Source organism: Orycteropus afer, unplaced genomic scaffold (genome assembly GCF_000298275.1).
Source record: "Orycteropus afer afer isolate SDZICR_OR568_19922 unplaced genomic scaffold, OryAfe1.0 scaffold00074, whole genome shotgun sequence".
NCBI lineage: Eukaryota > Metazoa > Chordata > Mammalia > Tubulidentata > Orycteropodidae > Orycteropus > Orycteropus afer.
The window spans coordinates 11036182-11050819 of record NW_006921661.1 but is presented as its reverse complement, the minus strand read 5'-3'; the positions used below and the strand labels follow the sequence as shown (position 1 = coordinate 11050819).

The 14638-nt window shown below is 38.3% G+C and overlaps 1 protein-coding gene across 1 annotated transcript in view; it reads right to left on the bottom strand.

Annotated features, from left to right (window-relative positions):
* Positions 1-14638, bottom strand: part of RRM1 (ribonucleotide reductase catalytic subunit M1) — a 43848-nt gene that overhangs the window by 1263 nt on the left and 27947 nt on the right. The window contains exons 9-16 of the mRNA XM_007941002.2: positions 13749-13910; positions 13295-13374; positions 12272-12473; positions 8451-8600; positions 7826-8047; positions 6067-6143; positions 2458-2593; positions 1098-1193 (exon numbers count right to left, since the gene is read on the bottom strand). Of these exons, the coding sequence (XP_007939193.1) occupies positions 1098-1193; positions 2458-2593; positions 6067-6143; positions 7826-8047; positions 8451-8600; positions 12272-12473; positions 13295-13374; positions 13749-13910 (1125 nt within the window). The remainder of the gene's footprint in view (positions 1-1097; positions 1194-2457; positions 2594-6066; positions 6144-7825; positions 8048-8450; positions 8601-12271; positions 12474-13294; positions 13375-13748; positions 13911-14638) is intronic.

The window sequence follows — 14638 nt, the reverse complement described above, 5'->3', positions numbered from 1 at the left end:
CCAAAATGTTTATTCTACTCTTCTTGAAGAAAGCAGTATGACTGACAGAATGACAACCCAAGGTGCCAGCCTTGGTTCTACTTCCTGGCAGATCTGACCCTACCATTCAGTATCATATGACATAATTACATCATACGACATAATGCTTATAAGACTTGCCAAGACTGCTCTCCTCTGGTTTAGAAAGCCCTATCTAGCAAACCAAGTATCATTCTGGTGGTGGCAACTTAAGTATCTATATTTAATTGCTTTATGGCCTAAACATAAATTGTTCAGAGGCACTCAGGAAAGGAAGGACTAAGAACTAAGCAGCAAATAAATGACCCGTGAATTTTGCAAAAACCAGAGCTATAACTCACAGGGACATGGTTAAGTGAAGAAATGAGACAAAACCCTTTAATTAAGCTAGGACTCTACAAACTCCATTTGGAGCCAAAAGAACTCAGGTTTCGGTCTAGGGTAAGTTTGCATTAAAACATACAGTTTCTGTCATACATGCTACAGTTTCTGTCATCAGACAAAAATGTTACAAAAATCTTTATATCTGTGTTGCCAAGCATACCAGTGTTTAGCCAAAGGCCTCTATAAATAAGTGCTTCTTGATTCTCAGCTGCAAATAATTTACTGTTAAACACTATTTGTGAGTCTGTCTTTTGGACTATTAGTTCTCTATTTCCATCATGCTTTTTAATTAAGTTTGACTATTTCAGACTTTATATCATGGTCCCCAAAGTTTGATGCACTTTGGAGTCACCTAAGGAATCTTTTAAAAATATTGATGCCTGGCTCCCAGATCTATACATTCTTATTTAATTGCTGGGAGGTACAACCTAAGCTCCAGAATTTTAAAAGCTCCCCCAAATGATTCTAATATACAGAAAAGTTGGGCACTAATGTTTTATACTAGTGCACAAACAGGGAGGTAAAGGCTATGTGAGGATGTATACTGTCCTAGCACAACAGGTAAGCAGAGAATAGTTAGCTGTTCAACATATTGAACAGCTAGCTATTCTATTTCTGCCCTGCCTGAGAGAAGTGAGGATGCACCACAATGTCCAACTCAGCTCTGAAGATCATGTTTCATTTTCATTCTGTACCTGGATAGAGCCATTGCATGCAATAATCTGGTTTTTCATCTCTTCATTCCACAAGCCCCGCTCAGTAAGATCTTTCAGTAAGTGAGGATTCACAATCTGAATGGAAAAGCAGAAATGATGAGAAGGAATTAGTAACAATGTCAGGGCCTAAAGCTTAAAGTAAACGAAATCACTGAAGAATTTTTTTAACATTAGAAATATTACTTTATAAAACTGAGAGTCCCATCCTACCACACAACTATATTCCTTTAAGATCTTGACATTTGTTACTCAAGGAAAATAATATATGGCATCTGGTGGCATAGTGCCTAAGGCACTTGACTGCAAACCAGAAAGCTAGCGGTTCACACCCACCAGCCACTCCCCGGTACGAAGGTTTGGCAATCTACTTCCATAGTGATACCGACTCAGAAACCCAAGGAGGGGTCGCTATGAGTAGGGTCCGACTCGACAGCATATTTATAACAAGCTATATAAATCTATACTGATTTTTGTTGTTATTGTTTGTCTTTTTAAGTAAGGATACAATAAATACAAGGAAGATAAACTAAATGTATGCTCTCCCAACCTTGTAACAATTTATTTCAGGATAATCTGGAAATTTATAAAAGAAATGCTTTTAAATTAGTGGTTCTCAATCCTAGAATCAAGCTCTAATGAATAGTGGATAAGGCATTTGGTTGCTAACCAAAAGGACAGCAGTTCAAACCCACCAGCTGCTCTGTGAGGGGAAGATGAGGCAATCTACTTCCATAAAGATTTACAGCCTTAGAAACCACCTGAGAACCTTTTAGAAAAACACACTAGTTCCACCTACTAGAAATTCTGATTGGTAACCAAAGTTGAGAGTGCCACTGTCTTAAATGATGCTTCTATATACTTCTTGAATATCACTTACTCAAGCATCTGAGGTTGTAGCACATTATCAATGATTATAAAATGGTTAAACATCATGTGAACTCTAGTATCAAGCTTCTTCCATTCTCAACCTCCAATCATTCACCCTTTCAACAGATATTTATTAAATAGCATAGTGCCTAAGACACTTGGCTGCTAATCAGAAGGCTGGCGGTTCAAACCCACCAGCCACTCCTCGGAAGGAAGATGGGCAATCTACTTCCGTAGTAATACTGCCTTGGAAACCCAAGGAGGGGTCGCTATGAGTCAGGTCCGACTCGACGGCACACAACGAGAATTATATGCTGAAATAATATAGCAAAATATTAGAGATGAAATGACCCACTTTTATCAAAGCTTTGCCTATAAACTAAGAAAAAGGGGCATACTAAATCTGGCTGAGCAATTACTCTAAACACCAGGTTTTTGAAAGATCTCTTTGTAGGTCTGGTTGTGATCTCACCTGAAATTCTCCTGACAAGACTCTGCGAGTGTAGATGTTGCTGGTATAAGGTTCAATGGACTCATTATTCCCCAGTATCTGAGCAGTTGAAGCAGTAGGCATCGGGGCCATAAGTAAACTGTTTCTTACACCATACCTAAAGAAAAGATTATTCAGTGCTGGTCATAAAGCTACAATGTGCCAAGAAGGCGCTACTTTGTCACTGGAGTAAATGCAGCTGCTATACATGTTATTTGACTTGCACATTGGCTTTATTTAATTGTGATGTAAAAGTTTACAGAGCGAATTCATTTTCCATACAACAGGTCATACACATTTTGTTTCATGACATTGATTACAATCTCCACAATGTAACAGCTCTCCCCCAACTTCCTCCCTATGATTACCTTTTCCCTGTGTCCTTCTTTCCTATGCATTCCTGCTCTCTGAGCTATCTACTTGTGCAAAAACTGCTCTTCCGATCTCCCATGGTTGATTATTCTAAGAGGTAGACCTACCTGGTATAAATGTTACATGCCTGTCTATTGTTTGGCTGGAAGCCATAGGAGTGACTTCAATTCCAGGCCCGAAGGGTGACTAGGCGCCATAGTCTCAAGGGTTCCATCAGACCAGGAAGCCTGGTGTTTCTTATGATTTAGTTTTGCTCCACGTTTTTCTCTCACTCTATCCAAGATCTCCTACAATGATCCCTTTCCAACTGGTTGACAGTAGTAACCAGGCACCATCTAGTTCTTCTGGTCTCAGGGTCATGTAGGCTGAGGTTTGCATGGTCCATCATTCCCACAGACTAATTGTTCCCATGCATCTTTGGTTTTCTTTGCTCCGGACAAGGAGAGCCCAATTGTTGCATCTTAGATGGCTGCTTGCAAGTTTTTAAGACCCCAGTTGCCACTCAGCAAAGTAGGATGTAGAACAATGTTTTTGTGTAGTATGTTATGGTAATTGAGCTTGATGCCACCTTTGAAAATGGTACCAAGCTCATGGGCCCAGTGACTCACTCCCTCAGCATGTCTGGCTGTGGCTAAATAATTTTGCCCCATTAGCTCTATAATATAGAGAGAGATTCTTATAGCACATACAAATACTTACGTAGAAGGATTGTCTGCCAAACTTTCTATATAAACCAAAAACCCAAACTCACTGTCATTGAGTTGATTCAGACTCATAGTGGCCCCACTGGGTTTCCGAGTTAGTAAATCTTTATGGAAGTAGATTACCCCATCTTCCTTCCGTGAAGTGGCTGGTGGGTTTGAACTGCCAACCTTCTGGTTGGCAGTCAAATGCCTTAGGTACTGTGCCACCAGAGCTCCATAAACTTATATATGGTTATGAGTATATTCCCTTTTGTCTAGACATAGCAGGATGACTTTTGAATTTAAAATCCTACAGAATTGGGTGGTATAGCTTATCCCTTTGTTAAATACTGAATTCCTGAACAGAATGAGCACAATTTTTACTGCTAGAAATCCTTACCATATCATGACCTATGGTAATAGCACTGTAGTACTCAGATATCATAGCCCTCAATTCACTATTTTGCCCAGGGAAGCACTCAAATATCTTTTGAGGAGTTCCCCATCTGTATCAGGGTACACTCATTCAACCTTCACTCTTTTCTATTTGCTAATGTGATCATTGTACTGGACCCCTTTAGGAAACATAATGATGTGAAAGTGGTCAGAATCAGACACATATTATCCCAATTCTCCATTATCCTGTGAATATGGCAACAACAACAACAAAAAGGCTCAAGATTTATTTCTGACTTCTATTACCTCTTCAATTATAAGTTCTTAGAAGTTTAACTTCTTTTAACTTATTCAGTGCCAAGGAGAGAACTTAAGAAAGAATATACTATCTGACTTATTGAATAATCTTCAAACTGCCTCAGCTCACCCTGCAAAGCTCATTCTAAGAGATACCCTTTCTAACTTCTTTGCTGACCAGACAGCCAAATTCCAATACAAGTGTACAAGCTTACAAGATACAAGTGTATCTTCATGCATATTTTAACCTGTATCTTTATGTATACTATAACTACTTGTGCTACATATCTTATCTTACTTAGTCCTAAATTTCTCAAAGACAAAGCACATTTTAGACTCATACAGTGCCTGGCATACAGCCTCATATTCTGATGGAGTCTGTACAATCGAGTTTGCAAACACACAGTCACTTTCTAGTAGTGAGGTGTCAAGCAAATCATCATTTCTTTACTTCCTCACGTGTAAAACAGCAACATCATCTGTCCACTGCATAAATATTTCATGTGAAACAAAGTAAGAATGTTTTGAAAATTCAAGAATTCAAAATAGAAACATATTTTGAAAAGTCATACATAGCCAAACTATGGAATTGTCTGTAATCCTTAAAAACATTAGGTAGATCTACATGTTCTAAGAGAAAGATTTCTAAAATATATCACATATATTAATATATATAACTAAGAATCTCAGGTTAATAGGTCAAGTTTGATCATATTTATGTAACAAAACTGCATGTATATACGTGTACGTATCTGCAAATATACTGAAAAAGGTCTAGAAAAATACATACCATCAACAATCTCTGAGAAAATAAGTATGTTGATTTTTTTGTTAGCTCTTTATGTTGTGGGGCAAGTGGTTGGCAGAACAGGTATGAAGAAGTATTTACTTTCTATTGCATTTCTGTATTTGAACTTTATTAACAATAAATAAATATTTGTATATTAATTTATAATTTAAAAGTCATATTATAAGAAAAATAGTTGAAACTATGATGTTTTAAGGAAAAAAAAACGTCATTTTTCTAATATTTTGAGTTTGCATTCAAATACAAATATGCACACCCACAGAAAAGTCTGAAGGATATCAGACACCAAGATGTAAACAGGTTTTTCTGGGAGGTGGTACGGGATACCTTTTATTTTCCTCCTGATACATGTTTTTCTAAATTTCCTATATGTATTATTTGAGTAATAAAACAATTTTAAGACAAATAGATATTTTTTAAAGAGCATTTTTAAGCTGCTTTCTTTCCAAAAAACATTAACTATTTTGCATAGAATGTCATGGTAGAGAAGTACTCACTCAGTAAAACATTCTGCCTGCCTCAAATCTCATTTTGATTAGCCTGAAAAGCCTACAAAGACTAAATCTGAAAATTTTTCTTTCATGCAGTTTAACACATTACCTTCCAAAATCCCTAACTTATTCCTATGACTATAAATTCAAACAAGGCCATTTATGTGCCCAGTGTGGTTAAGCAAAAAATAAGAGTAAAAAATGTTTCAAAACAAACATACTTAGAAATATGAATGTGTTAATGAGAAAAGAATTACCTAAGGACAAATTAAGAAAGTCCCCAAAATGAGATCAACTAATAGTAACACACCTACCATATATTGAAATGTCATTGTGCCAAGGAATTTGCAAGTTACTATGCATATATTATTTTACAAAGTATTCTTATAAAATCAACCCTGTGAGAATAGGTCATTTTAGCCCCATTTAATAAAAGAGGAAAAATAAATTTTAGAAGTTAAAATGGCATACCTAACTTCTAAAGAGCCAGGATGAGAACTCCAACCTTCCTGACTATAAAACTACTTCACATCTCTCTACTTACTTAGCAATCTTCTCCTTGAGATGTTTCCAGTCCCACAGGTCTGTAGGAGTAACATTCCACATATCATACTGAAGGATCTGAAGAATATAAACAAGCCAAATGTATATTAAGTCACTCTATGGTAATTTAAATCTACGACAAAAAAACCAATGAGTAACTGGTAGCATAGTGCCTAAGGCACTTGGCTGTTCACCAGAAGGCTGGTGGTTCAAACCCACCAGCCACTCCTCGGAACGAAGGTTGGGCAATCCTACTTCCGTAGTGATACTGCCTCGGAAACCCAAGGAGGGGACGCTATGAGTCGGGGCCAACTCAACGGCAAACAACAACAACAACTGACATCCAAGTAAATGCTGTAGAACTGTGGAAGGAATATAGTTTCCTGAACAGACTTCTATGTAGTCATATTGATCAGAAACGGGCTAAGAAAACTGAGTAAGGTCTCACCTCTTCCCCATGTCCCTAGTGAGCCTTGTTAGAGGATCAATATCACCAAGAAATCCTAACACTCATGAAAAGTATTGTTAATAAGATCTATTCTCTTTTATAGTAAAAGCATTACTCTAACCTCATCTTTCTTCATTGTCTTGATCTTCCCATTGATCTTTTACTTACTTTCAAACAATCTATTTCCAAACAATCCCACATTAGACTTTCTAAATAAAAGCAGACATGTCAGAAGTAGAAAGAGTATCTTATGTGGAAGAAAATTGTATTACCAATAATAAAGACACAATTCCAAGAGACCCCTAGATAATCAACCTCTGGAGTATATGCCATGTATAATATTCTCTTGAGTGTGGATAGTTATCTGTGAATATGACAGTGCCCAGGACTGTGGCAAAGGAAAACGTCTGCAGAAGTAATTAGGAGCCCAAGTTGATTTTAAGTTAATCAAAAGGAAGATTATTCTGGATACACCTGACTTGATCAGATGAAAGCCCTTATAAGAGGCACTAGGCCCTTACTAAAAGGAGAGACTCTCTCCTTCTGATCTCTAAGAAGCAGGATGCTATGAATTCTTCAGCTGCAAAGAAATAAATTGGTGAGCTTGGAAGATAACTCTAAGTCCTGCCAATACCCTGATTGTAGCCTTGTGACACACTGAGAAAAGGACCCAGCTAAACCGTGCCTGGACTCCTGAACCATGGAAACTGTGAGATACTAAATGTATGTTGTTTTAAGCTACTAAGTTTAGCAATAGAAAACTACTACAAGCAGCATTGCTCTTAAGTCACATTAGCAAGGACTAGTTCTAAATAAGAGATTAAAATACTCCTACTCCAGAGGGCGAAAGTACTGCATTGGCTTTCTATCACAAACTTAGTAGTTTAAAAACAACAGAAATTTACTATCTCATAGTTCTGGAGGCCAGGAGTCCAAAGTAAAGGTGTTAGGAGAACTGCATGCCCCCACAGAGGCTCTGAAGGAGATTCTATTCCTTGCTTCTCCTAGCCACTGGTAACTGCTGGTATTCCTGGGCTTGAAGCTGTATCACTCCAATCTCTGCCTCTGTGGTCACACTGCCTCCTCCTCTTCTCTATGTCTTTTATAAGGACAATTTTAACTGCATTTAAGGACTACCCAGATAACCCAGGATGATCTCTTCAATCTTTAGCTACATCCGCAAAGAATTTTTCCCAAATAAGGTAACACTCACAGGTGCCAGGGATTAGAACATGGACATATTTTAGAGAAGCCACCAGTCAACCCACTACAGATACTTACTGGCAAAAAGAAATTTCATCCATATACTTACCCCTTTGCTGACAGGAGAGCCCTCATAGGTTTCATACGGGCCATGGTCCTTAGCTAGTTCACAACTGGCTTCCAGGGCTCCATAATAAATGGTTTCAAAAATCTGCTTATTCAATAATTGGGCCTCTGGACTCTCAAAAGGATACCTCATCAGGATAAAAGCATCTGCTAGACCTTGAACCCCAATTCCAATTGGTCGATGGCGTTTATTTGATAAGGATGCCTTTGTGTCAGAAGATTTAGAGAAGAAAAAGAGAAAACATTACTGAACATATAAAGCACCATTCTGTACCACATGACACAAAGCCAAAAACCCACTGCCAGAGTCAACTCCAACTCATAGCAACCCTATAAGAAAGAGTACGACTGCCCCAAAGGGTTTCCAAAGCTGTAAATCTTTATGGAAGCAGACTGCCTCATCTTTCTCCTGCAGAGCAGCTGATGGGTTCAAACTGCCAACCTTTTGGTTAGCAGCCGAATGCCTCATCCATGGCACACCAGAGCTCTCTTTATCTGTTTTCTTACATTCCAGTAATAACCATTTAAATGATAAATTTCAGATCCTGATAAACTCCTCTCTACCTTACCAAAAAATAATTACCAATAAGCAAGAATTCTATTCATACCTCTGGGATAGGGTAGTAATTTATATCAATGATTTTATTCAAGTTACGGACAATAACTTTGGTGACTTCAGCCAATTTCTTAAAGTCATATGTGTGTTCTGACGTGACATACATATTCAGGGCCAGGGAAGCCAAGTTACAAACTGCAACCTGAAATGCAAAAAAAAAAAAAAAAAAGAGTCAAGAATCAACGATTTTTATCTTCCCTATTTGTTTTGTTTCAATGGCACCACCCTGCAGGTCTCTAATACTCCCTGACATTAAAATCTAAATGTTAATCCCCTCAGCAGACTTAAAACCTGACTAGCTGACCAATGCTGGATGCTGTGCTACTTTTCTATAAGTACCCCAAATAAACTTTGGTATGTCTGAGATTATTTATGAGTCCATTTCTAAATCCCACTGATTCCACCTCTTAATATCTATTCAAATATGTCAGTAGCAACAAACAGCAGTAAAATACATAAGAGAGATAGGGAACCCTGTGTTCACAAGGTACACAGCTCTACTACCAGACATATATCACAGAGTTCTAGACTACTTTTTTTTTTTTTTTGGCCTTATTCACTAGATGTACGCTGTCTAGTATGGTAGCCATTGGCCACATTTAATTTAAATTAAATTTAAAATTCAGTTTCTCAGTCACACTAGTCGTATTACAAGTGATCAACAGCCACCAGATATAGAGCCTTTCCATCATCACAGAACATTCTTTCAAAATACACATACCTACCTCCCCTTTGTTAAGAATCTGATAAGCCCTTAGCAACAAAAGATCCAAATTTGAATTTTGAAAAAGCTCTCCAGGTAATTCTCCCAACCACTGTATTAACCAACCACTACACTAGGTGGTGAGCTTCTTTAGGCAGAAATCCTATTTATCCTACTAATGTTAGCACCTAGCACACCTATCGTGTATTAAATGTTTAATAATGCTGAATTGATATACCTTCTTCCATTTTGATTACAACTAACCTAACTCTCAACTCCTCTTACCTGAACTACTGAAATAATCTATTAACTGGATTCCCTGAGGCTCTTCACATCTCCTCCATTCTATACATCACCAAAGACTTGGATCACAAAAAAGGAGCCTTGGTGATCCAGTGGTTAAAGAACTTGGCTGCTTATCAAAAGGTCGGCAGTTTGAACCCACCAAGCTGTTCTGTGGGAGAAAGATGTGGCAGTCTACTTCCATACACATTTTCAGCCTTGGAAACCCAAGGGGCAATCCTACTCTGTCCAATAGGGTCATTATGAGTTAGAATTGACTCAACAGCAGGTGGTTTGGTTTTGTAGGATCACATAAGTCCAATAAATGCTAAGGAGAAAAACAGTACAGGTAAGGAAGACAGAGAATGCTGGGGATAAGGACAGAGGAGGTGCCATTTTTAAATAGAGTTGGCAGGAAGGCCTCACTAAGAATGTAACATATTGTGGTAGTTATGTTTTTGTGTTAACTTGGCTGGGCCTGGTTGAGTGGCTGGGCAGCTGGTGGTAGTTATTCCCCATGATGAGACTGGCAATCAGCTCCACGGTGGAATCTACCACAAGCAGCTGAGTAGCTGCCTTTGGGATGTGGTCTGCTTCCTGTATATAGAAGCTTTGGGAATGGTCTCCGGCTTATGGCATGCTTGGACTCTGCATGTAGCCATGTGGTTGCTCAGCAACCTGCCATGCTCTTTCGACCTTGGGACTTACAATGGACTTAAGTTAATGGCTTGCCGTGTGGTTTGGTAACAGGACTGTGCCTTTTTACTTGTCACCCTTGGGGCTTCTCAGCCTCAGCAGCCAGCAGCTGTCTGAGTGAAGAAAAGCCTCTAGCTCCAGTGGGCCAGGAACAGGAGGCAGAGCTGGACCCCAAGGTTGAGGGGCTTTGATCCAACCCCTAGAGTCTGGCACTTTGAACTTGGACTTAGAGCCCCCAAATTGTAAGAATAAACTCCTGCTTGTTAAGGTCATCCCATTTGTGGTATATTCCTGTCAGAGTGGCACTAGGTAACCAGAACACATATGAACAAAGAAAGCAAAACCACGTGGCTGCCCAGGGAAGAAGCATTTGAACAGTCAAGGTAGAGTAAACAGCAAGTGCAAAATCCTGTGGCAGGAGCACACTTGACATGTTTGAAGGACATCAAGGAAACTAGTAAGGCTAGAGCAGAGTGAGCAAGATGGAAAGTAATAGCAGGTGAAGTGTAGATACCAGTTGTGTAGGACCTTGTAGGGCAATGAAAGGACTCTGAATGAAAAGAAATAAAGTAGTGATACATCCTACAACAGAGATAAAACCCTGAAAACATTAAGCTAAGTGGAAGAAGCCAAACACAAAAGGCCATATATTATATGATTCCATTTACAAGGAATGTCCAGAATAGGCAAATTTATAGACAGAAAGTAGATTAATGGCTGCAGAAATAAGGAAATGAGGGGTGACTGCCAATGGCAGTTCTAGAGTTACGTTAGGATAGTTACACAACCTTGTGGAGATACTAAAAAACATGGAATTATATACTTTAAAAGAGTGAATTTTATGGTATGTGAATTATCTCAAACACAAAAACAACCTCTGAATGGCTGGAAAGCAATGGAAAAGTTTTGTCCAGGAGTAACATGCTCTAACTTTGGTTGTAGAGACATAGCTGGTGCTCAATAAATTTTGTTGAATTAATTTAGCATTACATTTAACTCATGTCCTACTTATGTCCTGATTTTTCCTTTTTTTCAAGGAGCCCTGGTGGTGCAAGAGTTAACACTCAGCTGCTAACCAAAAGGTTGGCAGTTCAAATCACCCAGCAGCTCTGCAGAAGGAAGGTCTCGTATTCTGTTCCCATAAAGATTACAGCCTAGAAAACCCCATGGGGCAGTTCGACTCTGTCACATGGGGTTGCTGTGGGTCTAAATCAACTCAACAGGACCTAATCATGACCTTTTTTTTGATTCTAGTATTTGGGATCTGCTCCTTCCTTATTTCTATAGTTTTAATCCAATATCCAAGCAGCCTGCCAGCCAAGTACTACAACAATCTCCATAGGCTAACTTCCCAATCTCCAACCTCTTCTCACATCCAAGACACTCTAAACAGAAGCAAGAACCACCCTTCTCATCCTAGCAATTCAATGCTATTTTCCTTTCAGAAACCTATAAGGGTACCTTCCTCTGAGACATGGAACTATCAGCTTCCATTTATTATCTCCCTTCCCTAGTCATAGCCATCTCCCCATACACCAAGCCTTAATGTATCTGCTCCAAAATAAACTTACTTGGCACTCAACACAAAACCTATCCCTATTCTCATCTGCCATACAGGCCGTTTTTCCCAAATGGAATGGAAAGCTTTTTCCTATACTTTTTCTTTTTAACGAAATCCGTGTCCCATTTCCAGTCTTGCCTCTTGTGTGAAATCTCCTGAAAGATTTGAGATTAGAATTTTGTCTTATCATTCACTGACTCTCTACATATATGTTTATATACTTTAATCTGAAAAATCTTCCTAACACACTTTGTGTTTATCCTAAACCATTGTAACTGTATATTGCTATTTTCCTCAAATAAAGATTATTACAAAGATATACGTGTAAGAAAAACCTGACAGTCTTTCTTTATACCCAGTTTATAGGCTAAAAGACTCTGAAAGGCAAAAATCATGCCTCACACTTCCTTAGTAACTTCCCACTGGCTATTTCAGTGCTCTTTTGATTACAACGAACTATGAAAACTCCTTTCACCCACCTCAAGTAACATCAGATAAGTGATAAGTGATGTGCAAGCAATAACTGTCTAAGGTTCTCTCAGTACTCTAAGGCAGAAGTTTTTCTACCTACCTCATCTTTGCTGGTATATTCTACTACTTCCGTGCACAGGTTGCTGCATTTGATCGTTCCCAGGTTCTGCTGGTTGCTCTTCCGATTACAGGAATCTTTGTAGAGCATGTATGGGGTACCTGTCTCTGTCTGAGACTCAATGATGGCATACCAAAGCTGCTGAGCTTTTACAACTTTGCGGACACGACCCTGTTTCTCATAACTGAAAGGCAAAGCTAATTGTTTTAATATTTATACACTAAGAAAATTTTTACTGCAGACAACTTGAAGAAAACACACTAAAATACACAATTATTAAAATTCTTAAGTTTTTGATAAGTTTTGTTGTCGTTGTTGTTGTTATGTGCCGTTGAGTCAAACCCGACTCATAGCAACCCCTCCTTGGGTTTCCGAGGCAGTATCACTACGGAAGTAGGATTGCCCAACCTTCCTTCCGAGGAGTGGCTGGTGGGTTTGAATCGCCAGCCATCTGGTTAGCAGGCAAGTTTTGTTAAGGGTGAAAAAAAAAAACTATGGTATCATTTCACGCTAGCTAAAGCCATTTAGGAAAATCAGGCAGCTTTAGAATCCTTTAAATGTACCCCAATCTCACGAAATCAATAATGCCTTCATAATAAAAAGAATGTAAAGTAGCCAATCTCATAATATTGTGCTAAAATCCACCGAACTGTTGAAATGTGTCTCCTAGTCTTACATAGTTCTATGTGTAATATAAAGCATAGCTTACTTTACCAAATGTATTATAAGATAGAGCAAAACAATCATGTTTACAAGGATCAATTTAAAAATCCAAGCACCTATTTACATGTCTCAAAGTTTTAAGGAAAAAGAATGGAACCAAAATTTTGGTGAAGAATCAGGGAACAAATCTGACCAAAATTAGATTATTTATCACATTGTCTCCTAAATGTTTCTGAAATTTTCAAGAGACTGACTAGTGACAACTATACTTTTAAAATTTAAATCACCCAATTAAGAGAAACAGAGTTAAAACATATTTAGACTTTTACATTTTTCTCATACCTTTCGTATAGCTTCTCAAATTCCTCTCCCCAAACCTCATCCAGACCAGGGCATTCATTTGGACACATCAAAGACCAGTCCTACAAAGTGGGGAACAGTAACATCCATAAGACATTTCAAATAACCAACCAAAGAACACTGCAAGGGATGGGTGCTTTTACAGGCTCTCTTGGGGATTTGTTATGGAAATAATTTTATGCTTAGCCCAAACATCTAGTTCTGCCTGTCTGTAAATGATTTCAATTTAAATTTAAATTTCAAAGAAAATCTGAAACATTTAGGTCATATAGCATCTAGTTTAGAGAATGAAACATTTATGGGAAAATTTTCCAAATGGCATCTCTGCACTTGCTCAGACTGCTTTCCATGGTCTCATACGTAGGTGGGGTCCTCCTAAGCACGATTTAAGATGACTGAAGGGAAGAAAGCTCATATGCAGGTGGCTAACTCTCACCTGATTAGTCTCCACTCGTTTCATGAAGAGATCTGGAATCCAAAGGGCGAAGAATAGGTCCCTGGCACGCTGCTCTTCCTTTCCCGTGTTCTTCTTTAAATCAAGGAACTCAAAAATGTCTAAATGCCAAGGCTCCAGGTAAATAGCAAATGCCCCAGGTCGCTAACAGGAAAGAAATCATCATTCTTTTCAGAGTCAAAATTAAACAAGGTAAACTTCCTATTTTCCAAAGCACTTTTATAATAACTCCTTTAATCTTTACTATAATTAATTAATTAAATGACAGTATAAATAAAAGTACTAGAAAAATGTTAAGCAGTGATATTTTTCTTACAATTCTAGTAGTAAGAAAGAACAACTGACAAAGAAATAGTAGGAAAAAATGATTTGTCCAAAAATGATACATCAAACTTTAGAGCTTCCCCTTCACTTGAGTCTAGCTCAGTTTACATTATGAGACGTATGTAAAGGCCAAAGAAAATTTTGAACAAAGTCTTTAACTTTGACAACATAAGTTGTAATCTTTATTAGTCAACATGGTGATCTACCTTATCTACCCATACATTTTTTTTAAAGTCCATTCAGAAGGAAATTTTCAACCTTACCTTTCTGTGTAAAACTGAGAGGGTTTTTTATTTTGTTTTTAAAGGAAAATACAGAATACACATTACAGCCCCAATTCAAGATAAGGTATTAAAATGTGTTATGTTGTTGTTGTTGTTGTTAAGTGCCGTCGAGTCGTTTCCGACTCATAGCGACCCCATGCACAGCAGAACAAAACACTGCCCGTTCCCGCACCAGCCCCACAATCCCTGCTATACTCGAGCCCATCATCGCAGCCACTGTATCAATCCATCTCGTTGAAGGCCTCCCCCTCTTTCGTCGACCCT